The 25641-nt window shown below is 41.9% G+C and overlaps 1 protein-coding gene across 1 annotated transcript in view; it reads left to right on the top strand.

Annotated features, from left to right (window-relative positions):
• vwde (von Willebrand factor D and EGF domains) overlaps positions 1–25641 on the top strand; it is a 252680-nt gene that overhangs the window by 163127 nt on the left and 63912 nt on the right. The window contains exons 19-25 of the mRNA XM_078238337.1: positions 723–881; positions 5713–5817; positions 10075–10189; positions 12710–12960; positions 15385–15604; positions 20580–20723; positions 21027–21236. Coding sequence (XP_078094463.1) covers positions 723–881; positions 5713–5817; positions 10075–10189; positions 12710–12960; positions 15385–15604; positions 20580–20723; positions 21027–21236 — 1204 coding nt within the window. The remainder of the gene's footprint in view (positions 1–722; positions 882–5712; positions 5818–10074; positions 10190–12709; positions 12961–15384; positions 15605–20579; positions 20724–21026; positions 21237–25641) is intronic.

Raw genomic sequence — 25641 nt, 5'->3', positions numbered from 1 at the left:
CTCTCCCCCCCCCCTCACGATAATATATAAAAGAACTATGTATTCATAATTAGTTTTATACACCTGTCAAATTGAAGATTAATCTGTGACTGTTAATTAGTTTTCAAGTCCACTAAATTATCTCAAATTGCAAATATTCTTATTTCAATCATCAAATTATGACCATTGTACAAAGTGACTCAGTTTTAATTTCTGGCACAGCACCAGATGTGATTACAATTTTTATATCAAAGCACCTAAATTGTACAATAATTGTTACAAGAGACAGGTATAAGTAGGAAAATAATGCTCCATAATGCCCAAAGAAGCTGAAGATTCTGCATACTTTTACTTTCACTTGGACTTTTCATCAGCTTCCTCTACACTGTGCTGACATGGCAATGATGTAATATTGTAGCCTCTTTTGGGGTTTGCGCTGTTCAATAATCTTGTCATAATTTAGTCTTAAATTCTCAGTGAAGCATTATTGTCATTAAAATGTAGAAATTACTTGACCTGGAATATGAAGTATGGATGCTCCCTGATCCTAATTAGCTACCACAACTTCATGGCAAAAGGATTGATTTGCAAACATATGTTTGCACTCAAAGGGAAGAGAGTGAAATTTGGTCTACAGATGTAAGAACCATGTGGAACTAGTGTAAGCTGTGCTATAATTGTTTTAATTGTGTTGTCAGAATTAATGTTGTGCCTTTCAATTTTCTTTATCTAATTGAGCATAGTACGTCAATGATGAATGGGTTCCAACTGTCTCACAACCGACAACAGCGACATTTTTGAGTACTCGAGCTGTAGACTGCCAGATTCCAGCTGAGATTGGTCAACCATTTGAAAGTATAGACCTTGTTGATGACAAGCCGATTGCAAGATGGCAAGTCAAGGTGTGAAATTTTAAATTTTAAAATTTTTATTGAAGTATAATTTGAATCCTTACAATTTTATTTATTGTAATCTGCAACAATCAAGCTGCAGGAGGTTGGAATTTACATAATTTCAGCTCTTTATTTTAAACACCAAAGTCTAAAGATGTGCAAGTTAGGTCGATTGGTCATTCTGAATTGGAGGCGAGCAGGGTAAATATGTGGGGTTACGGTGATAGGGCCTGAGTGGGATTGTTGTTGGTGCCGGCTGAATGGCCTCCTCCCGCATTGTAGGGATTCTATGAACACATCTTCATGCCAACTGCAGAAACTCATAGAATTTTGTGATTTAATCTGCACTTCTCCTGTGTCAAAAGGAATGTTTGCAAATATTACAATTTCTAGCACTTTTATCTTCATTACCTATTTTGCCCTTAAATTCAAACATCTTTATCTTCTCTCATGATGTAAAAACAGGATAAAGCACTTATGCCCAGAAAGTTATTCACATAGCGTTAGTTAATATTAAATGTACTTTTTATATTTATATTCTCTCTACCAGTGTACTATCTAAACAAATTATTTATGGTGACAGTACGCTTCGTGCTTTGAATATATCCTTATTTCTGTATAATCCCTGCATCTGTGGTAGAGTCAGATTAAGCTTGAGATATAGTTTTCTCTAAATTTGAAATATGAATAATCAATTAGCAATTTTTCTGCTGCAGTATTAATCATTAATGCAGTAACTTCCAACTAAATAAAAACAATATAAAATATATAAATTATAAATCAATATCTTGCTTGCTGAGGTAAAATTGGACTAAAATTAATCAGTAAGAAAAATTCTAGACATGAATTTGGAATTTATATTTTGCAGTATGCTTGGTTTGCGATTTATATGCAGTTTAAGTAAATAAAGAGAGGAGTATCTTGAAACACTTTCTTCTATGCTTAGAGTAATGTGAGATTTAAAATTTGATGCATTAGTGTCCTTTCGCTTTGCAATTATGGGAGAATATTGGGTTCCAGGTCGGGACCCTGATCTTGGGGTCAGATATGCTTACAGAACCACAATGTGTAGAGAAAAAACACCCAGCAGTGATTTTCTCTGAATTGGCCAATGAGTGGCCTGTATCCACTCACCATCTAGTTAATGACAGCGGCTGGGGACTCAAAGCTGGAGGGCCAATAGGAGGTCTTCCAGCTCAGAAGGCACTGCCTTTTCAGGTAAAGGAGAGAGAAGATGACTCCATCTCTGGGTGCCCTCTCAGTAACTTCTAAGTTTTATAACTAAAAAATTGCCCACAGCCGCCAGACCACCATTATAGATGACTCCTGGCCCCAGATGAATGCAGGAAGAGCTTCAAAGGCATATACATCATTGTTTCCCCCACGCTGCCATCGGGAGATGGCCAATTCGCAATCAGGTGGGGAGCCTGCTGATTGACTGAAAAATTCCAGTCAATTCTGACAATTGGGTTTTAGTTTACTTGAATTGGCTACCTACTGCTTGTAGGCAAGTAATTCTTATGTCCCGAGCCATCTTCAGGGAAGTGACTTGAGTGTGGGCAAGTGCCAGTCCTCCTCCATAAAAGGGTGAAAATTCTTTCCTATAGTGTAATAGGTAATCTCTCCTGCTTTCCTCGGGGCAACGAATTTCGGTTGTACTACTCCCATTTTACAGCTTTACACAGACTCATTCTGTGCTGCCAATGTTATGGATTGGACTCCTCCAAATGTGCCCAGGTCACATGTTGGAAGCTAATGTTCATTATAATATTTAAGTAAGGGCCCTGTGCTTGTTGTGGGACTCTTTTTTGGAATTGAACTTACCCCAGTGGCTGAATTAGTATGTGACAAACTCGCTCAGCAAATCATTGTGCTAGCAGGCAGCAGTGACCCTACAGCACCACTACTTAAAGGGCCTATCATCACTGTACAGGTTAGCTGCTGTTTTGTCCCTTTAGGCTGTTGGTTAACTGCATTTTATTTCTGCCTATTATCTGCCTTCAACAACTGAATTCTAACTTTTGATAAATTTTAGTTGGTGCTAGATTGTTTTTCTCTGCCTTTGAAACAGCTTTATTGCAGTCATGACATGTTCAAGTAGGCCTGCCTTTGTTGTGGAGTACAAAGAGGAACAATGAAGAATACAAGAGGGAGCAGAGAATACAGAGAGGAGTGGGGGGGGAACTTTGCAGGAGGCCTTTCTCTCAGCAGGCCTTCAGGAAGCACTTACCTGACCTCAGCTTCACTGAGGAGCAATGTGTGAGACACGATCACCATCAAAGAGGCTGCAAGTTCCCAGTGAAATCTCTTGGTGTGTTCAGTGCCTTCCCAAACAAATCTTCTCCATTTTTTGTCAGTCACAAGCCAGGTGCTCTCATGAGTCAGCAGAGATTTCTCACCTCATCAGTGATGCTGTGAGGGCATCCTTAAAGCCCTTCCATTGCCCTTCTGGGATTCTCCTGCCACTACCAAAATTCAAATAGAGCAGTTACTGTAGGAGTCTGGTGTCAGGCATACGAATGATATGTCCTGCCCTGTGGAACTGGTTTTAAATTATTAGTCCCTTAATGCTGGGCCCTTTCTTTTCACCGGATTTGGAGAATCTTGCATAGGCAGTACAAGTAGTATTTCTCCAGTGCTTTGAGGTGTCTGCTATAGATTGGCCAAGTCTCCAAAGAATAAGGAGCATGTTGATCACTGCTGCCTGGTTAATCATGACCCTTAGTCTCAAGTTGAGATCTTCGTATTCAAATACTCTTTATCTCAGTTGGCTAAAGTCTGAGCTGAGATATTGGGGGCAATGACCAATTTCATTGACTATGGACAAGGTTTTACCATTGCGTTGCGCCCGTTTTCCGGGCGTGCAAACTTGGTAAAGTCGGGCGTGAGGAGAATAGCGCGATCCACGCCTGTCTCCGAGGCAGTTCCCCCTTTACCAAAGCCCGAAAATGGACGCGATGAGGACCGTGCTACAACCAAGTGCAATGGCCATTTAAATGCATTTGCATGCATTTAAATTGATTTAATGCGCTCCACGCACAACTTTACCGACACTTCCCCCTTGACCACCGCATTCGCCCATCCGGAATCGGCGCAAAACAGACATGTTCCATATAAGTCCAATTCGGGCACTCAATCAGCAAGGGTTAGTGAGGAAGTAAGTGCCAAGCGTCCGACGGCTCTCTGCTTGAGATCGGTGGGGGAGGGGAGGTGGGTCCGACGGCTCTCTGCTTGGGATCGCCGGGGGGCGGATGGGTGGGAAGATGGGTCCGCTGCCACTCTGCTTGAGATCAGTTGCGGGGGGTGGGGGGGGTGAAAGGGGGGTCCGCTGCCACTCTGCCTGTGATCAGTGCAGGGGGGAGGGGGGAAGAGGGGTCTGAAACACTCCCAGTTTCAAGTCCAGCACTTAGAATCAATATGGTAAAATAGGGCCCTATGTTTACCTTCATCGAGAGGAAGCTCCCAAGACCCCAGAAGGAAAAAAACAATTGAAATTTTAAAATCCCAGTAAAAATCAGTGATACTGGCATTGATAGTACTGGACTTCCATTTTAAGGTATACAAGACCAGTTCGGACAAACTTCACTCCTACTCTTCATTTCCAAGTTTTACTGGTTTTTCCTTTGCAGATGAAAAATATTTTCCAGGATCTCACCACTGATCTGAATCAATGGGGAGAAGTGTTGTGCTGTTGGAGCTGGTTGGAAGAGGAATTTATATTTAGTGAAAGGCCCATTATCTTATTTGCTTTGGGGAAAGAGTCGCCAATGATTTGGCACTCAGTTTTTAAGTCACAGGGACCAGGGCAGCCAGGATCAGTTGGCTGGGTGATATTAGCAGGAAATGTGGCTGGGGAGCAAGTATGCTCTGTTATTCTGAAAAAGGAAGGAATTCCTTTCTCCATGAAGACTGGGCCGCTTTTCTACAACAGTGCCTCAGTACATCGGTGATTCTGAGTGAGAACAGCGTTCGAGAGCGATATAACCCCAGAACCCACTGTCAATAATGATTGCCGTAGTTAAGCAGCCTTACACCTGTTGCAAGTCTGCTTGAATAAAGTGTCAGGTCAGCTTTGGGCCTCGGTGAGGGTGGCAGACCAGTGGGGTGGCTTTCCCTGTTTTCAACTCCTGACTGCCTCTTTTTTTCCAGGTTGACAGTGGATGGCCGCGAGTTTTATTTATCCAACCCAGAAAATAGCTGCTGAATTTGCTTACATAATGACAGTAATTACTGTCACGCCCAGTACTGGCATGTCATGTCAAATGAACTTTCAGACAGTACTTTTAAAATTGGACACAAAAAAGCTTTTAAGATGGCTGCTGCAGGATCCTTGGGGCTCCTTTTTTCAATCATTTGCTTTTAAATTGCATTGTGGCAGCTAATGATTCCAACTACAACTTTCTGGATGCAGGAACCCAGAACTGCCTTTCTGCTGGAGGCGTTGGGATTTAGAGCAGAAGACAGAGCTGTTGGGTTTCCACCTGTTCGTGTCAGTTCTAACAAATTTGAAGAAATGCTAAGACACTTCTATTCTGAGTGGGTACTCTGTTGTGCTGCGAGTGGCACAATCACCTGCCCCAATAATATGTTAATGACCATGTTTGTGGATACTGAGACAAGGCCATTATAGGAGTAAATCGCTGCCAGAATCCCGTGTAGCTTTTGTTATTGCCAAAGCTTTATTTTCCACCAAATTCTTTGAAGTCATGAACCATAATGTGTGGACACAAATGATGTATAAAGCAGGCAATAGTGTCAAATTATAAAATTACTCAATCTAGTGGGAATATAAATGTCTTGTGTCAACAGAAATGTGATTGGATTTTGTTTTCTCTGACAGATTTCAAATGATGGCTACACATACAGCAACTCTCAGTTCTTAACATTATTTGATGGAGCTTGTCAAACTTGTGAGCCAAACTCTAACGGACTCTGTACTTTAAAGGTAAGACCAGAAATTGTTGGCTGGATTTTACATTCCCAAATTGTGTGCACTGACCCCATCCCACCACAGCACTGACAAATATTTGGCATGATGATGTTGGGTTAGCAACCTGACGTCATTGCGCCAGTCTCCAATAATATAACATTGAAGGTGCTAAAGTTGGAGTCCCATCTGTCATTTTGAAATCCGTAATTAACAACATAATCATCTGCAATTTTTCATTGTCTGCTGCATATTTTGGGCATCAGTCTTGAGGAAAAAGTAGTATTTTACAGCAGCTAAAATAAGGCAACGCAAGGCCCATAAAAACAGGCCTGTCATCAGGACCATGATTGAATACATCAGGTTCTACAGGGGAAGGTGGCACCATCTGTATGATTTTCAATAATGTTTTTTTCAAACTTTTTTGCACCTCCAATGAATAATAAAGGCTGATTCTGAGAGCAGCAGGTCTTTACAATTCTAGCTGTGACTGGCCTTTATTACCCTGTCTAATCAATAATTCCAAATTCCCTGGGTAAAGAAGCATTTCCTGGTATCTGTTCTAAAAGCATGATGGCTATGTAAACATACTTGGAGTGGTGTATCTAGTTTCAGCCATAGCACATGGTAAAACTATTAAAAGTCATAAATTATGACAATCAGGACAATTCCAAGTCGATGGTCTCTGATTAAGGAAGAAAGGCTCCAAGAATTAGCAATGTCACTTAGGACAGATGAAAGCTTATGGAAGAAGTGGTGTCAGATTTTCATGAAGGGGAGTTCATGAAGAGGAAGCTTGAATCAGGCAAGTTCTAACTCTGCAAATCCCTCTCATTTAAGGAGACACCAGCTTAAATATTTTTGTTCTGGTGAGGCAGGGCAAGCAGAGGAGATGGGCCCATGACCTCCGGAGGTAGGCTCAAGGCAGCATTACAGGTGGACAAATTGTGAGGATGGCAGACTATGAGGCCCATCTCCTTTTAGTTGTAGTCATGACTGTCAGGCCCTCAAGCCTTCACTCCATTGTATGTTCTAGCCCCAATGCCCTCCATATCTTCCCCTCCCTCTGCACACCCCCCACCACACCCCCCACCCCCCGCCCCCCATGCCCCCATACTACTCGATGCCAAACTTGGAGTTCAGCCAAGCATTCATAATGAGGCCATCAATAAAAATATATATCTGGCCATCTGCTGTAATGGCTTATGACGATCACGTTGCTAGTTTGTCTCATTATGATTACTTGGGCTGGCTCTAAGCATGGCTAATGCATTTAATTCTGAGCTGGCAATGTTCAGAGCAAAGTCTGCATAATGATGGGCCCTCCTGTAAAGGACGTTGTCACCTCCTTAATACAGCAATGTGTTGCAGACTGAGATATGCCACACAGGTCCCCAGTTGATCTCTTGAAAGACTCAGAGACAAATAAATTGAGTGCTGCTGTCACCTTCATGATCACTGGCAAAGGGAAGCCTCGTAATCCACGTCCTCTCAGAGCATTTGGACATGTTGCAAACAATATAACTGGGCAATCGCAGCATTGCCCTGCACTGCAGTTCATTAACGTGTAGGTAGGAGTCTCGTGGACAATAGATCCATGGTGTGGCAAGTTATCTCTGCTGTCTGGGTCTCCTCAGCCTTCTATTGATGCTCAGGCCCCCCTTGGCCATGTCCCCCATGCAGTGCCTCCTGCTGGAGCCTTTCCCTCTTTCGCCTCCTGCATCAAATGAAGATTCTGAGAAAAACTGCCAAGACCACTGGATCCATTATCACTTTTGCCTCCTCTCTGAAAACATATATTGAAGACCAGAATGGTGAAAGTTTGCTGAATGTGTAACGGTGTGAATCAGAGATGTGTGGCAGAAGTGGGGCAGCTAAACTTTGTCAGCTTAGATTGCATTGTTCCTCTCACTATCTTACCCTGGTACTCTTTCTATGATGCTTCTGTGAAGATTGATGAGAGTCGTAGTGGACATGCCAAATTTCCTTAGCCTTCTGAGAAAGTAGAGGTGTTGGTGAGCTTTCTTAACTATGGCGTCGGGGTGAAGAGACCAGGACACATTGTTGGTGATCTGAACACCGGGAAGCTTCAAGCTTTCGACCACTTCCACTTCTTCACCATTGCTGTAGACAGGGCATGTCCTCCACTATGTTTCCAGAAGTCGATTATTATCTCCTTTGTTTTACTGTCATTGAAGGAGAGATTATTGTCGTTGCACCATTTCACCAGATTCTCTATCTCTTTCCTGTACTCCGTCTTGTTGTCGTTTGAGATCCGACCCACAACAGTGGGGTCATCAGCAAACTTGAAAATGGTGTTGGAGGGGAATTTGGCCACACAGTCATAGGTATATAAGGAGTATAGTAAGGGGCTGAGGGCACTGCTGTTGAGGATAATCATAGAGGAGGTGTTGTTACCTATCCTTACTGATTGCGGTCTATGGATTAGGGGGTCGAGGACCCAGTCGCAGAGGGAGGAGCCGAGCTCTAGGCCACGGAATTTGGAGGTGGTTTTGTTGCATTAATGGTTTTGAAGGCTGAGCTATTAACCCATGACTTCCCTTCACTCTTGGGATGGCAGATTTGATTTAGCTGTGTCCTCTTCACATTCCAAGACTGCATTCCTGCCTTCCACTGTGCAGCTTTTCAAACTTTGATCTGAGACTATTAATTCCAACGGGCAACTGTAATAATGAGCGTTCATGAGATGCAAATGAATGAAAATGGCATTCCTGTCATCAGCCAGTGGGAAGACCGACCCGCCATTATCCCGCCACTGGGAGAATTGCAACATAATTTTACACTGGCACATTTCCGATTTTTTGGTTCCCACTAGATTTTCTGCTTCTGCCAACACAGGTGAAATGGCAGAATTCTGCCCTATATGTAGATGAATTGGATGCTGATGTTCTTTTGCTATCCTGGTTCGCTACTTAATCATGAGTACAAATCAGAATGAAATGATCAGACAATCAGTTTGATGTATGTTGAATTTCAGCACTCTTTTAGTACAAAGATAACAATTTTTGACACTTCTGAATAATTCAGAACTACCAATTTAGGTCACCACCCAGAGGGGAACTGTGGCAATTACAGATTTAAAATATCCCACTGTTAATAAAATATGCAAATTAAATGTAATTCATGCTACAACAAAATTATCAACACTGCGTTAATTTATTCTTAATTGTTTGCAATAGTGTTTTTTTTAATGTAAAAAAATAGCAATATCTAAATATCCTTCATGTCCCACCATGCCATCAATATAATCAACACAGGCAAGGCAAGCATCACAGTTCTCAGTGTTGATTGTGTATTAATTGAGTATTTAATTCTATTAAGGTGGTGGGCGTTAACTGAGGAAACATCTGTGCTGTGAAACTGTGGTTGTTGAGGTTGGAGGTGTATGATGTAGAACTCTGTCATTAAGATTTCATAAAATGCACAAAATTAGGGTTTTATCTTGAATGACCTGGCTATCAGAATTATGACGTGGAGATGCCAGCGTTGGACTGGGGTGAACTCAGTAAGAGTTTTAACAACACCAGGTTAAAGTCCAACAGGTTTATTTGGTAGCAAACACCATTAGCTTTCGGAGCGCTGCTCCTTCGTCAGATGGAGTGGAAATGTGCTCTCACATGAGCACATTTCCACTCCATCTGACGAAGAAGCAGCGCTCCGAAAGCTAATGGTATTTGCTACCAAATAAACCTGTTGGACTTTAACCTGGTGTTGTTAAAACTCTTACTGTGTATCAGAATTATATCAGCACATAGGTTTTTGACCCAGTGAAAGGATGATAGCAAACATACAAAGAAACAACATCTTCTGGGGGAGAACCCAAAACACAAGGATATAATCTGAAAAATTAGAGCTAGGTATTTTAGGATTGAGTTCAGGAAACAATTATTTCACACACAGCTCGTGGCTCAAATAAGTTGTGCAGGCGATGTCAGTTGAAATCTTCAATACTGACTGGTCAATAGATTTTTGTTAGGTAAAGGTGTCATGGGATATTTTGCCAAAGTGAGTAAATAGTATGCACATTGTTGTGTGCGTTGCATAAGGAATTGACCACTATGTTTATCACAACTGTCAGCCACGTCACTTTATAAGCAGTTTGTAGATATGGCAGACAACATCTTTGTAGATTTGTCACTCTTGGGCTATGCGGATTGACTCACTATACAAAAATATCTTAGCCATGCCCTTTAAGGCATGTATTTGAATATGCTGTATAAGTTTGCATTTCGATTGTACTACTGTTTTTTCCAGGAGCAAACATGCAATATTGATGGGCTCTGTTATGGCGCAGGGGATCCAAATCCAACGAGCACTTGCCTTTTGTGCAGACCAGAAATATCCAAATTTGAGTGGTCCGTTAATGAAAGTAAGTTACTTCATGTTGCATCATTTCTGGCTGTTGAGATATATTATAACAGAATCTAAATTTACCAGTGTTCGGCTATGGTTATGTGATGCCAGATATCAAATCTAATATTACCCACTCTAACAATTAGATCTATAGAGTCATAGAGAAATACAGCACAGAAACAGGCCCTTCGGCCCAACTAATCCATGCCAACCAGATTTCCTAAACAGAACATGCACTAAATTAATTTTACTCCTCATTGGAAGAATTCCAACATCAACAAAAAAGGTAACATCACGTGAATCTTAGTAAAATAGTTAGAGTAGAAGTTTTTAATTTCCTAATATGGATTTCCAACATCCATTCAGAGCGCTGTAATAGGAAATTCCATCTTGATTATTTATACATTAATGAAAAGGCAAGACATTGAGCCATCTTTTGCTGTAAAAATAATGGGCGGAATTTTCCCCCCAAAAAACTAAATGTCATAATACCGAGAATGCCGGAGCAATCCACACCAGTCCGTCAGGTGTGCTCCACTCTGCAATTGAACTTTTTGGGGGAATGGTGAGTTGCAAGTCAGTACTGTGAGCCAGGGCCTAAACAGAACAGTGAGCTCGGCTGCAGAGCACACAGGTGCCGTTTCACAAGGGAGTCTGTCTTCCTCCTTCCCCCTCCAAGGATATTAAGGCAACCCCCCCCCCCAATCGGTGGCATGTGCCCCCAATTTCTCCCCGACACTGGTCAATGGCATTTGGGCCCTCCCAATGGGTCCCCCTGACATGCCCCCCTTCATGCTCCACCCCTGCACAACACCTCCCCCCCCACCCCCTCACTGTCATAGCCCCCACTCAGGCACACCTGGTACTGCCAGGGTGCCAGCTGGGCACTGCCACATTGGCACTGCCCAATGGACACTGCCCAACCATGCCCCCAACTACCCGGAGCTTCAATAGTTTTGAAGCCCCCAGCATGGCCATTATGCTTGGTCTCCGCTAGTGGAGACAAGTACTGATTTGCGCCCGTGCAACATCCTGCCGGAGAGGTGGGAGCATTCTGGGAGTGGGGGGGGGACAATCACGTGCTAAACTTGCTAATGAGATGGAAATCAAGTCAATCTCATGCTAATCTGCCTCGCGCCCTTTCTGGGCATGATCGGTTTGCTCCAATAGAAAGGGGCTGGAACGATTGCAAAACATTTGGTCCAGGGCACAGAACTAATGTTTAGGCCCACGCGTAATTTTTGAGGATCAGCGATCTGCGCCAGGCACAGTGAGGTCAGAAAATTGTCCCCATTGTTGAGGCCAACAGTGCTGGCACTGTTCTGAGAAAAATGCATCCCAATAAATATTATACGAAGCATTAATTCCATCCTACTATGATTGTCCTACTCCACCGTACCCAGTTACCACCGTAGTCTAAGGGTGGGATTTTTCTCCCTCTCTGCGGTGTGTTTCACGGCAGTGGGATGTTGTGAGCTGCTCGCTGGTGGCTGGATTGTATGGTCACGCCATTGTCAATGAGGTTTCCCATTGATCGTACCCCTCACTGCTGAGAAACCCACAGTGGGGTGCACATTCAGCAGGATCAAAAAATCCTGCCGGCGTGAATGGCAGCAAGATTTTGGTGTAAGTTTCTGCTGGCTGACCAATATTGTGCCAAGCTGGAGCCAATGAGAAAGAGGTTCCACAACTGGAGTCCATGAAGGGTTTCCAGAAAGTTTGCAAAGATGGCAGCCGCTACATTACCAGCAAACGCTGGTTCCAACACGCAAAGTTTCAAAAGCCTTTCAGCATCCGTTGCTTTGAGAGACCTTGCTCTGATTGGCCCGTTTGATTTATTGACATCTCACTGTTGCTGGGCAGAAAAGCCCGTGGCCAACAACGAACCTCTAGGAAAAGACTGAGGGAGGGGTTTCAGACCTCGGAGAGAAGTGAGTGTGTGAAAGAGAGGGGTGAGGGTGGCTGTGAGAAAGTGTGTCTGGAAGAGAAAGGGGTGAGTGAGAGAGGTGAATGTGAGAGAGAGAGAGACACACAAGTGTGAGAGGGAGAGAGAGGTACATATGTCTGAATCAGCTTTCCAACATATCTCCCATTAAAAATGACAAAGGTTAAGATTTATACATTGTTAATCAGAGAAATTTTGATTATTATCAGATGAATATATGCATAGATACGACTAGAAAAAACTTGTTTGCATTTGATTTCTGTTTTTGCACCTATTTTGTGGTTAAATAGGGAGAGTCAACATTATGAGAATACTTGGGGTTCCCCGATATTCTTGGGAGGTTATTAAGGGTTCCACGGCTTGAAAAGTTTAGGAAACCTTGCAATAAGCTGTAGTAGAATTCCTATTCAGAACACGTAGAGAACAAGAAGACATAGAAATAATGTGACCTGGCCCTAGAAATGGACCACGCTCACAGCAGTGTGATCCTTTCAGCTCCACTGCCTCAGGGTTAAAATCTGTCTTGTATCAACTGTTGATTGTTCTGTAATTTGTTTCTGTATGAAGTAAAATGATCAACTATTTTTGCAGATAATCAACCTCCAATATTTCAAGCTTCACAAGGAAGGCTTCAGACTTTTACTGGTGAAAATTTTGTCTACCAGTTCTTGGCTTCAGACCCTGAAGGATCTGCTGTTGTTTTCAACATAGATACTGGGCCCAAGGATGCCAGCCTTTCTCCTGCAGGACTTCTCATCTGGAAGGTTTCTTTAAAGGAATCGCAGATGTTCACTTTTTCTGTGACAGATGACTGCAATGCTAGGACCAATGTGTCAGTAGAGGTAATGGACATTACGTAGAGAAGTGTAAGGCTTTCTGCAGTAATACATTTGGCGTTTGTTTATGTGAAGGAGAAATGACCATTTTCCATTGTGAAAAAGTTGTACTTTTCTTGGGAGGAATGAATTTTAATGCCATTTTATCACCGTTGAGGAAAGGAATATTTTCCAAATTCTGACACTCAATAAAGCCCTCTTTTGGAAGCAAAAGTAGACATTGACATTGTGTAATACAATATTATTATGTGTTTATTTTAAAGTATTGAAGTCAAATTCTGAAAAAATACCAATCAATCAAACATTTTTTGGAGTAGCAAGTATTTTTTATCAATATTTTGACAAAACTCCACTAAAATTGTTCTATATGTTCTTTGAATTAAATAATTACATGATTTTTAAACCTTTAGTCATTATGGTATGACTTAACTATGGGACTTAATGTTTACATTAATAAAATGTACATTTTGGATGTAGTTAACCTAGTTTTAAGAATGCATTAATTTAACAGAAATGTTGAACAGAATGAGATACCCAAGCTGTTTAAGCAGGAGGAAGAGTACTGTAACTAATAACAAAATTATTCACATGAGTTCTATCACTAACAATTAGAATTTGAAATCCCCACACTGTTGAACACTCTATTTTAGCAACATGAATATTGGGTGATGCGAAAATCAGGGGAGAATTATTCCTGAACAGTTCATAGCTTTAGGGAATGGTAAAAGCTTGGCAAAGAGTTAGTTGCTTACCTTCCTGAATGCAATTGGCACCTGGTTCAAGAACATAAACGAATGGAGTGAATATGGTTTCACAAGTTAGTCAAATTTTGCTTCCTAATAATTAGCATTTGAAATTTACAGCATTCCAAATTTCTCGAATTAAATTGAATCATTTAAGTTATGCATAGTGGCTGCTTTACTGCCAGATGGGCTCGTTTATCTGATGAGTTGCAATTACAGCATGGCATATTAGTTACAATATCTTCATCTGTTCATATGAAATTATTTTATTTGTTATTTTAACAAAAATATTAACCAGTTTGTGTTTTTACAGATTAACTCCTCTATAAATCTAGAAAATAATTACATCTGAATGTTCATGCATTTCTCATGCAGCACAATTTCGATCCACAAGCAGCTTATCTAATACACTCTCAGCATTTTAAATAACATGGATTGTAAGAATATTTGATTGTTGGCAGTAAATATTAGCTAAAATTAAAAAAGGCTTAAACCTGCATTAATCTGAACAATTTAACCACATCTAATCATGTTAAGTCCTGTTCCTGTTCACAGAAATTATCAGATTCCAATCACTAACAATTGCCTTATAATAGTTTTGTCAATCTTTAATATAAAGTCTATTCTGATAACAAAGTAATCCTGCAAGTTGTTACAAAGCTGATGGAGGAAATCATAGGATGGTCTTAGTTTCCCCAGAGACACAAACCACAACTAGCTTCCAACAAGTTACTACTGAAACACAGGAAGGAAATGGTCTTAATGTTTCTGGAACATATTCTACGCTCAAACCTGGTCCTAATTTGATTTTGAATCCAAACATCTTTTTTGCCAGATTTGTTCTTGTATCAATGTGACTTGAATTCTTCTACAGCATTTAAAGCAGCAGCAACTGACTAATTATTAACAATGTTAGAAAAAAGCACTTACTACTCACATCCAATGTCTTAAGTATTCAGAAGATGTAAGTCTACACTGACAGGTGACATTTTCATTATTCCACACATACCTAGATGGTTGTTTTGTATAATAACAGTTACTTGGTAAAGAAAACAAAGGAATCTGATCCTGCACGGCAAATGAATTTCTGTCTATATATTTGCACAGCTGGCAGTTTCTCCAGTAGACAAGTCATGGAATTTAAAAGTTATTCAAATAAGCAGAAGGTTAAGGTTAAAATAAGAGTAAAATCAGCTTTTGTTAGCAACCGTCAGTAAGTTTAAGCACCTCGGAACCGTCACTAATCAGATCAGTTTCTTGAAAAATAAATCATTTTTTCAAACTCCTTCCCTCTTTTCATTCTCTCGCCTCATCATTCCTTTTGAAATGCAGTAGGAGATTGATGGCAAAATATTAAAATAATAACATTTGCATGCATTTCCAGTCAAGGTTTTATGTTATAAATTTTTATTCCTCTCTTGAAATTTTACAAGCTGTGAGAATGCTCCAGCACCATGACGTACAGTGGAGAACATTGGAAACTGTCTACATAAAAATTCTATTAAGAATATGGACATAGGAATTTATAATAAAATTAATACAAAATGCATCTATACACCCTGGCTAAAGTATATCCTGCCCTCTAACCCAGTTAACCTGAGAACTGTATGTGATCTTGAACTCCCACATGCAATGCCACATTTTTATCATCTTGTGAAATATAATGTTCCCTCTATTTTCTGAATAGGTCACTGTAAACTCATGCAACTGCTTGAATGAGGGTTCCTGTGTTACAAACATAAATTTTCCTCCAGGAAGTGGAGAGTATCTCTGTATGTGCACCCTTGGATTTGAAGGAAGTTACTGTGAAGTGAATATTGATGACTGCAAATCCAATCCATGTGGCTTTGGCAGTTGTGTCGATGAAATCAATAGTTATTCATGTAAATGTCAAAAAGGTTTTCAAGGTAAATAATTTATATGAACTGTTATAACCACAAAACCAACATTTGCATTTCCCGTTTTCATTTTATATACTGTATTTGATTAGAAAAATTTCAATGAACTGTGAAACAACAGAAATTTCCACGTTGAATAAATTTTTCGGTAATTACTTATTTCATATAGAGAAAGCAGGAAGATTGGCTAGCTTTTCTGCTGTACCAGTTCCTAATTTCGATCGCCCATGTTGCTTTCAGAGTCAATCAATAGACCAGCCAAACATTTGCAAATTAATAATAACCGGTTGTGTGATCATTTACTTCATTTGATCTCTCTTAAAAGACCATATGAAGAAAATGTGATATTTTTTCCTGCATCTTTCTTGCACCTTTCTTACATCTTTCCATTGACCAAGCTCACAGCAGACCAGTTCATTGACACACTAACAAGGCACTTGAAGGGGAGGCAGTGGCAGTGCAGGTGACATAGTGGTAATGTTGCTGGACTATGAATCCAGAGGCAGCTGGTGGAATTTGAATTGAATTAATAAATTTTGGAATTAAAATTTAGTCTAATAGTGACTAAAAAAACTACTGTTGATTGTTTTTAAGACTAATCTGGTTCACTAATGTCCTTTAGGGAAGGAAATCTGCCATCCCCAATGGTCTGGTCTACATGTGACTTCAGACCCACAGCAATGTGGTGAACTCTGAAATGGCCTAGCAAGCTACTCGGTTCTATCAAACGGTTACAAAGTCAAAAAGGAATAAACTGGACAGACCACCCAGCATCAACCTAGGCAGTGTAAACAACATTGGCAAACCCATCCTGTCAACCCTGCAAAGTACTCCTTACCAATGTCTGAGGACTTGTGCCAAAATTTAGAGAGTTGTGCCAAATTCTAGCAACAGCTGACATATTCATAATTACAGAATCATATCATGTAAGCACTATTCCAGAAACTACCATCACCATTCCTGCTTTATCCTGCCTACTGACAGGACAGACCCACCGAGGTAGTGACACTGGTATAAGTGGAGAGGGAGTTGACCTGGGAGTCCTCAACATTGACTCCGGATCCTGAGATGTCTTCACAGCAACATGTCAGACATGGGCAAGGAAACCTCCAGCTGATTACCACCTATCGCCTCTCCTCCACCCCCTCCTCTCCACCCCTCAAATGATGAGTCAGTGATCTTCCATGTTGGAAGAGCACTGAGGGCAGTGTACTCTGGGTGGGGGACTTCAATGTCCTTCACCAAGAATGGCTCACTAGCACCATCACTGATTGGGAGCTGGTTAGCAAAGCTGCTAACCAGCCCACTGGTTGGAGGCATACCGAGCACAAAAGTTGTTAGAAGTCAATGATCTCAGCCCTGAAGCATCTCTGTGGTTTCTCAGGGCAGTGTCATAGGCCCAGCCACCTTCAGCTCCTTCTTCAGTGCCACAAGGTCAGAAGTGGGGATGTTTGCTGATGATTGCTCAATGTTCAATAACATTTATGACTTCTCAGATACTGAAGCAGTCTGTGACCACATGCGGCAAGACTGGACAATGTACAGGCTTGGGCTGACAAGTGGCAAGTAACATCACGCCACACAAGTGACAGGCAATGACCATCTCCAACAAGATAGAATCTAACCATCTCTCCTTGTCATTCAATAGTGCTACCATTTCGGAATCCTCCTCTATCAAGATCCTAGGGGTTACCATTGACCAGAAACTGAATTGGACTAGCCATACAAATACTGTGGCTTTAAGAGCAGGTCAGAGGCTGAGAATTTGGTGATGAGTAACTCACCTCCTGACTCCCCAAGACATGTCCACCATCTGCAAGGAACAAGTCAGGCATGTGATGGAATACACTTGCATTGATGAATGCAGTTCCAACAGCATTCAAGAAGCTGGACATTATCCACCAGCAAAGCAGCCTGTTTGATTGGAACCCCAGCCACTAACTTAAACATTCACTCCCTCCACCACCAAGTCACAGTGGTAGCAGTGTTTCTCATCTCCAAGGTGCACTGCAGGAACTCACCAAAGCACCTTCGATGGCACTTTCTAAACACACAACCTCTACCACCTAGAAGGACAAGGGCAGCAGATTAATGAGACATTACCCTGCAGGTTTCCTCCCAAGTTACACATCCTCCTGACTTGGAACTGTATCGCTGCCATTCCTTCATTATCACTGGGTCAAAAGCCAAGAATACCCTTCCTAACAGCACTGTTCCTACAACACATAGTAAGAAGTCTAACAACAACAGGTTAAAGTCTAACAGGTTTATCTGGTAGCAAATGCCACTAGCTTTTGGAACGCTGCCCCTTCGTCAGGTGGAGTGGGAGATGTGCTCACAAACAGGGCATACAGAGACACAAACTCAATTTACAGAATAATGATTGGAATGCTAATCAATGCTAATACAGCTAATCAAGCCTTAAAGGTACAGACAATGTGAGTGGAGAGAGCATTAAGCACAGGTTAAAGAGATGTGTATTGCCTCCAGACAGGGCAGCTAGTGAGATTTTGCAAGTCCAGGCAAGTTGTGGGGGTTACAGATAGTGTGACATGAACCCAAGATCCCGGTTGAGGCTGTCCTCATGTGTGCGGAACTTGGCTATCAGTTTCTGCTCAGCGACCCTGCGGTGTCATGTGTCGTGAAGGCCGCCTTGGAGAACGCTTACCCGAAGATCAGAGGCTGAATGCCCGTGACCGCTGAAGTGCTCCCCAACAGGAAGAGAACAGTCTTGCCTGGTGATTGTCGAGCAGTGTTCATTCATCCGTTGTCGTAGCGTCTGCATGGTTTCCCCAATGTACCATGCCTCAGGACATCCTTTCCTGCAGTGTATCAGGTAGACAACTTTGGCCGAGTTGCAAGTGTATGTACCGTGTACCTGGTGGATGGTGTTCTCACGTGAGATGATGGCATCCGTGTCGATGATCCGGCACGTCTTGCCGAGGTTGCTGTGGCAGGGTTGTGTGGTGTCGTGGTCACTGTTCTCCTGAAGGCTGGGTAGTTTGCTGCAGACAATGGTCTGTTTGAGGTTGTGCGGCTGTTTGAAGGCAAGAAGTGGGGGTGTGGGGATGGCCTTGGCGAGATGTTCGTCTTCATCGATGACATGTTGAAGGCTCCAGAGGAGATGTCGTAGCTTCTCCATCATCTCACATGAGAACACCCTACACCAGGTACATGGTACATACACTTGCAACTCGGCCAACGTTGTCTACCTGATACGCTGCAGGAAAGGATGTCCCGAGGCATGGTACATTGGGGAAACCATGCAGACGCTACGACAATGGATGAATGAACACCGCTCGACAATCACCAGGCAAGACTGTTCTCTTCTCGTTGGGGAGCACTTCAGCGGTCACGGGCATTCAGCCTCTGATCTTCGGGTAAGCGTTCTCCAAGGCGGCCTTCACGACACATGACACCGCAGGGTCGCTGAGCAGAAACTGATAGCCAAGTTCCGCACACATGAGGACGGCCTCAACCGGGATCTTGGGTTCATGTCACACTATCTGTAACCATAAGACCATAAGACATAGGAGCGGAAGTAAGGCCATTCGGCCCATCGAGTCCACTCCACCATTCAATCATGGTTGATTTCAACTCCATTTACCCGCTCTCTCCCCATAGCCCTTAATTCCTCGAGAAATCAAGAATTTATCAATTTCTGTCTTGAAGACGCTCAACGTCTCGGCCTCCACAGCCCTCTGTGGCAATGAATTCCACAGACCCACCACTCTCTGGCTGAAGAAATTTCTCCTCATCTCTGTTCTAAAGTGACTCCCTTTTATTCTAAGGCTGTGCCCCCGCGTCCTAGTCTCCCCTGTTAATGGAAACAACTTCCCTACGTCCATCCTATCGAAGCCGTTCATTATCTTGTAAGTTTCTATCAGATCTCCCCTCAACCTCCTAAACTCCAATGAATATAATCCCACGATCCTCAGACGTTCATCGTATGTCAGGCCTACCATTCCTGGGATCATCCGTGTGAATCTCCGCTGGACCCGCTCCAGTGCCAGTATGTCCTTCCTGAGGTGTGGGGCCCAAAATTGCTCACAGTACTCCAAATGGGGCCTAACCAGTGCTTTATAAAGCCTCAGAAGTACATCCCTGCTTTTGTATTCCAAGCCTCTTGAGATAAATGACAACATTACATTTGCTTTCCTAATTACGGACTCAACCTGCAAGTTTACCTTTAGAGAATCCTGGACTAGGACTCCCAAGTCCCTTTGCACTTTAGCATTATGAATTTTGTCACCGTTTAGAAAATAGTCCATGCCTCTATTCTTTTTTCCAAAGTGTACGACCTCGCACTTGCCCACGTTGAATTTCATCAGCCACTTCTTGGACCACTCTCCTAAACTGTCTAAATCTTTCTGCAGCCTCCCCACCTCCTCAATACTACCTGCCCCTCCACCTATCTTTGTATCATCGGCAAACTTGCCTGGACTTGCAAAATCTCACTAGCTGCCCTGTCTGGAGGCAATACACATCTCTTTAACCTGTGCTTAATGCTCTCTCCACTCACATTGTCTGTACCTTTAAGGCTTGATTAGCTGTATTAGCATTGATTAGCTTGATTAGCATTCCAATCATTATTCTGTAAATTGAGTTTGTGTCTCTGTATGCCCTGTTTGTGAGCACATCTCCCACTCCACCTGACGAAGGGGCAGCGCTCCGAAAGCTAGTGGCATTTGCTACCAAATAAACCTGTTAGACTTTAGCCTGGTGTTGTGAGACTTCTTGCTGTGTTTACCCCAGTCCAACGCCGGCATCTCCACATCATGCCTACAACACATACCCAGAAGGAAAAAACAGTTTGGACAAGTATTCTCATTTCCCTCTTTTTCTGGTGTTTTATTTTAAAGTATCCATGATTAGTTCAGACCAGTTATTGCTGATATTTAAATGTTCAAAGTGTTGTATTTTAGGGGTTAGAATTCCGTAGCAATGTATAAGTTTTATATTATTGATTTTTTTTTTCCCTCAGGTATCAACTGTCAAGATGATGTTGACGAATGTGAAGCTAATATATGCATTCCATCAATGTCTTGCTATAATACATTCGGCTCCTATAGATGTGATTTATGCTCACCAGAAATAGAAGGAGATGGGAAAGAATGCAAACTGAAAGGTGTGTTTGTTTTTGCTTGCCATCTTTTTCACCATTTACAATTCAATTTTTTTTTAAAAAAGCAACCTTTTGCTACTTGTATACACACTTGTAAGCGTATCTCAGCTGCAATCCTAAACATAATTTTCCTCTTCTGCTTTGTGAACCGCACGTTTAAAAATAGTGAAAATCATTATGTTTTACAAAATCAGGGATCTTATCAATGCTTCATTTTCAAAAGCTGTAAAATCCTTCCACATTATTAAAATCATGCACAAAATGTGTCCTTCAATATTCAAATGCTTCAATTATCCCTGGTTCTAGATGAAAGTACAACTGCTGTTGGGGTTTCAACAACTGATGCAGCAACTGAAATCTTTGATGAAGCCGACACTCCTGAGGATGAAGATAATGAGGAGGAGATAGAAGAAGAAGATGGTGAATATTACATAACTGATGTAAATGAGATCGCCGATACAGTAAAACTGAGAAATGAGGATCAGCGAAGCTTCTTCATCACCAACTCTGGCCCTGGCAAGTAATAATCCAAATAATATTACTGTATGTTACCCAAAAGAAACATGAAAATTATTTATAAAACTGAGATAAAGCAGCAAGGTACCTTGAGAAGTCCATAAGAATTAATAAAAGTGTACTGAACATTAGCATATTTTTGGCCTTTCCAAATGAGTAATATTATGGCCTGGATGTTTAGAGTCATAGAGGTTTACAAAATGGAAACAGGCCCTTCAGCCCAACTTGTCCATGCCACCCTTTTTTTAAAAAACCCCGAAGCTAATCCCAATTGCCCGCATTTGGCCCATATCCTTCTATACCCATCGTACCCATGTAACTGACTAAATGCTTTTTAAAAGATAAAATTGTACCCGCCTCTACTACTACCTCTGGGAGTTTGTTCCAGACACTCACCACCCTCTGTGTGAAAAAATTGCCCCTCTGGACACTTTTATATCTCTCCCGTCTCACCTTGAACGTATGCCCTCTAGTTTTAGACTCCCCTACCTTTGGGAAAAGATATTGACTATCTACTTTGTCTCTGCCCCTCATTATTTTATAGACCTCTATAAGGTCACCCCTCAGCCTCCTACGCTCCAAAGAAAAAAGTCCCAGTCTATTCAGCCTCTCCTTATAACTCAATGCATCAAGCCCTGGTAGCGTCCTAGTAAATCTTTTCTGCACTCTTTCTAGTTTAATAATATCCTTTCTATAATAGGGTGACCAGAACTGCACACAGCGCTCCAAGTGTGGCCTTACCAATGTTTTGTACAACTTCAACAAGATGTCCCAACTCCTGTATTCAATGATCTGACCGATGAAACCAAACATGCCGAATGCCTTCTTCACCACTCTGTCCACCTGTGACTCCACTTTCAAGGAGCTATGAACATGTACCCCAAGATCTCTTTGTTCTGTAACTCTCCCCAATGCCCTACCATTAACTGAGTAAGTCCTGCCCTGGTTCAATCTACCAAAATGCATCACCTTGCATTTGTCTAAATTACACTCCATCTGCCATTCGTCAGCCCACTGGCCCAATTGATCAAGATCCCATTGCAATTGCAGATAACGTTCTTCACTGTCCACTATGCCACCAATCGTGGTGTCATCTGCAAACTTACTAACCATGCCCCCTGTATTCTCATCCAAATCATTAATATAAATGACAAATAACAGTGGACCCAGCATTGATCCCTGAGGCACACCGCTGGTCACAGGCCTCTACAACTCTCTACAACCACCCTCTGGCCTCTGTCAAGAAGCCAATTTTGTATCCATTTAAATACCTCACCCTGGATCCCGTGAGATTTAACTTTATGCAACAACCTACCATGCAGTACCTTGTCAAAGGCCTTGCTAAAGTCCATGTAGACAACATCAACTACACTGCCCTCATCTACCTTCCTGGTCACCCCTTCAAAAAGCTCAATTAAATTTGTGAGACATGATTTTCCACTCACAAAGCCATGCTGACTGTCCCTAATCAGTCCTTGCATTTCTAAATGCCTGTAGATCCTGTCTCTCAAAATACCTTCCAACAATTTATCCACCACAGATGTGAGGCTCACTGGCCTGTAGTTCCCAGGCTTTTCCCTGCAGCCCTTTTTAAACAAAGGCACAACATTTGCCACTCTCCAATCTTCAGGCATCTCACCCGTGACTATCGATGATTCAAATATTTTGGCTAGGGGACCCACAATTTCCTCCCTAGCCTCCCACAACGTAATGATGTTTCATTAATAACAACACTCAAGTATTAATACGGCAACATCATCCAGTAATTGCACTCAAAAATCAGAAAGTTGCTGTCTGAGTTCCTCTGTTCCCCCAGAAGCTCTGCTATGACAATATCTCGACGAGCGTGTGAATGGAATGGCATGAAGTTCCAGTGCTTTGTGATGGAAACTTACTGAACTTGCCAGAAAATGTTGAGGCTGATCCCTTCCAGTTTAAGTTAATATTTGATGGCATGATAAACCTTAATTACTGCCAAACAACTTCTCTGGCATTGAACATTAACTTTTACAAGTGTGAAGTCTTATTCCTTTAAAATTTAATTATTCAAATATTTTAAACTTTTTTTCCTTCTGGGTCGTTTATTCTTTCTCTTGTAATCCAACATTTCTTTCTTTCTCTTTCATTTGTTGATTTGGCAAAATTAACAGTTCTATGATTTACACACATACATTATTTGGTTTCCTTTTTCTTTGCCAACTGCATAAATTGGAAATCATCCCTTGCCAATCCATTATTTCACAAACATTTCAATGTGTCGAACACAGTTCAGTCCAGCAAGAACGGATGCACTGTTGGACCTGATTCTTGGACTGTAGGTGGGCCAATTCGATCAAGTGTCAGTGGGCGAACATTTAGGAGACAGCAATCCTTGTATCATAAGGTTTAGGGTGATGATAGAAAAGGAAAATAGGTAATCCAGAGTAAAAATAATTAACTGGGAGAGAGCCAATTTCAATGGGCAAGAATGGCGCTGGGCCAGTTAGCCTGAAAGAAAAGTTGGCAGGAATACCTGCAACTGAACAATGGGCTAACTTCAAAACAGAAATGGTGCGAACACAGTCACGGAATATTCCCTTGAAAGGGAAAGGTAGGGCAAACTGATCCAGAGCTCCCTGGATGAAAAAGGAGATGGAAATTAAGACAAGGAAGAAAAAGTGTGCTTATCATAGAATTCGTACAGTGCAGAAGGAGGCCATTCAGCCAATCGAGTCTGCACTGACTCTCTGATAGAGCCCTATCCCCATAACCCCACATATCTACCTTGCTAATTCCCCTAACTTACACATCTTGGGACACTAAGGGGCAATTTAGAATGGTCAATCCACCTAACCTGCACATCTTCGCACTGTGGGAGGAAACCGGAGCACCCAGAGGAAACCCACGCACAGAGAATGTGCTAACTCCACACAGGCAGTCATTCAAGTTAGCTTCTAGAAAATTTAAAAGCACAGATCTTTTTCTAGTCCCCACTGACATCCTCGAGCCTGTGATGTTTAGTTCTAGTGGATCTTGCATATATTTGAGAGAGCCTAATTTAATTAAAGCAAAATACATGTTAATATGAGTGCACATGGCTTCTTATCATTCACAACAAAATTTCACTTGGCTTATCCCTGTACAGTAGGAGTAAAAAAAGCCGCATGCATTAAGTAGTTAAAATGCACGAGATATTTTTAATGATTATCTCTAATTTTTAAAGAGTTTCTACTGTAGTTTCTAAAAATTGTTTATTATTATGATGCCTTTTGCCTGTTTTTTATTGTTTTTTTTCTCCTATTTTTGATTTTGAAACATAGTAAGAACATCCCTATACTAACCAAAAATCCAAATATTGTTCGCAAAATCCCCTGGAATTGCACTTCAATTGAAGCATTTTCGTAAGTTCAGTAGAATGTTCCAACTTAAGTAAAAAACTAATTCATACATACTATAGAGTCCTGTACTATTGACAGGACAACTTAAGATAGTTAATATGAGCTACTTTGATGGTAACGTCTGCCATTATTTCACCAAATATATATGAAGGTCCTGAAGCACCTCTCTGAAGGTTGATTGAGGCTCTGGGTCAGTATCAAGCCAGTTGCATAGCTAGGCCATCAATTGCAAGGACAGCTGTCGCCAACATCCACATAGGAACAAAGGTCACCACTATCTGCAACTTTCCTCTCTGTTTTCTTCCAGGCTAGCATATGGATCATCTGAAATACCAGTTAATTTAATGTACCAATCAGGTGACTGATGCATTGGCTGATGTGATCAGTACTTGCATCATTTTCAGCCATGCAACCTTTGTTAAATAAATTATTTTTAATATTTGTAATGACAGAATTATCCATTATATTTAAAGCCCAAGTAGAAACTGAAAATATAGTTTTCTCAAGTGTGACCATTGATCATTAATCGATTGCATCATTTTAAATGTTACTAGCAGTTTTACTTCCCAGGCAGTCCAACGCTCAAGGGGCACCAGGGAGAATGCTGGGGACGTATACAAGTGCAGCTCGGGGCCGGCGCTGAGGGTCACTGTCTCCATCAATAGGAGAGCAGTGTGTGTGTGGGTTGCTCAGAGGCCATACCTTTCCTTCATATTAGGTCACCCCTTGCTCCCAAGGGATGTGCTGGCTGACAAGCAGGCATTGCTATGCTGGGTTCCTTTTCAAATGGTAGCTCAGTGGGTGTCTTTCCTTGTTGGAGCTGCAAATGGGTGGGAGGCAATAGAGGGGCTGTACTGGGTGCAACTTTGAGGTCCTGGGATCTGCTTTGGGAGAGGCCGGGTTGCAAGGGCAGTGTGGGAGTATCAGTGATGGGGAGTTACCCTGCCTCGTGAGGCATAAAACCCTCTCAGTTGGGGAGGGTGAATGCAATGAAACCTACAATCCTCATTTTGTTAATGGTGTGTGAC

Source organism: Mustelus asterias, chromosome 2 (assembly GCF_964213995.1).
Source record: "Mustelus asterias chromosome 2, sMusAst1.hap1.1, whole genome shotgun sequence".
Taxonomy (NCBI): domain Eukaryota; kingdom Metazoa; phylum Chordata; class Chondrichthyes; order Carcharhiniformes; family Triakidae; genus Mustelus; species Mustelus asterias.
The sequence above is the reverse complement of the archived record's forward strand: the minus strand, read 5'-3'. Positions and strand labels throughout refer to the sequence as shown.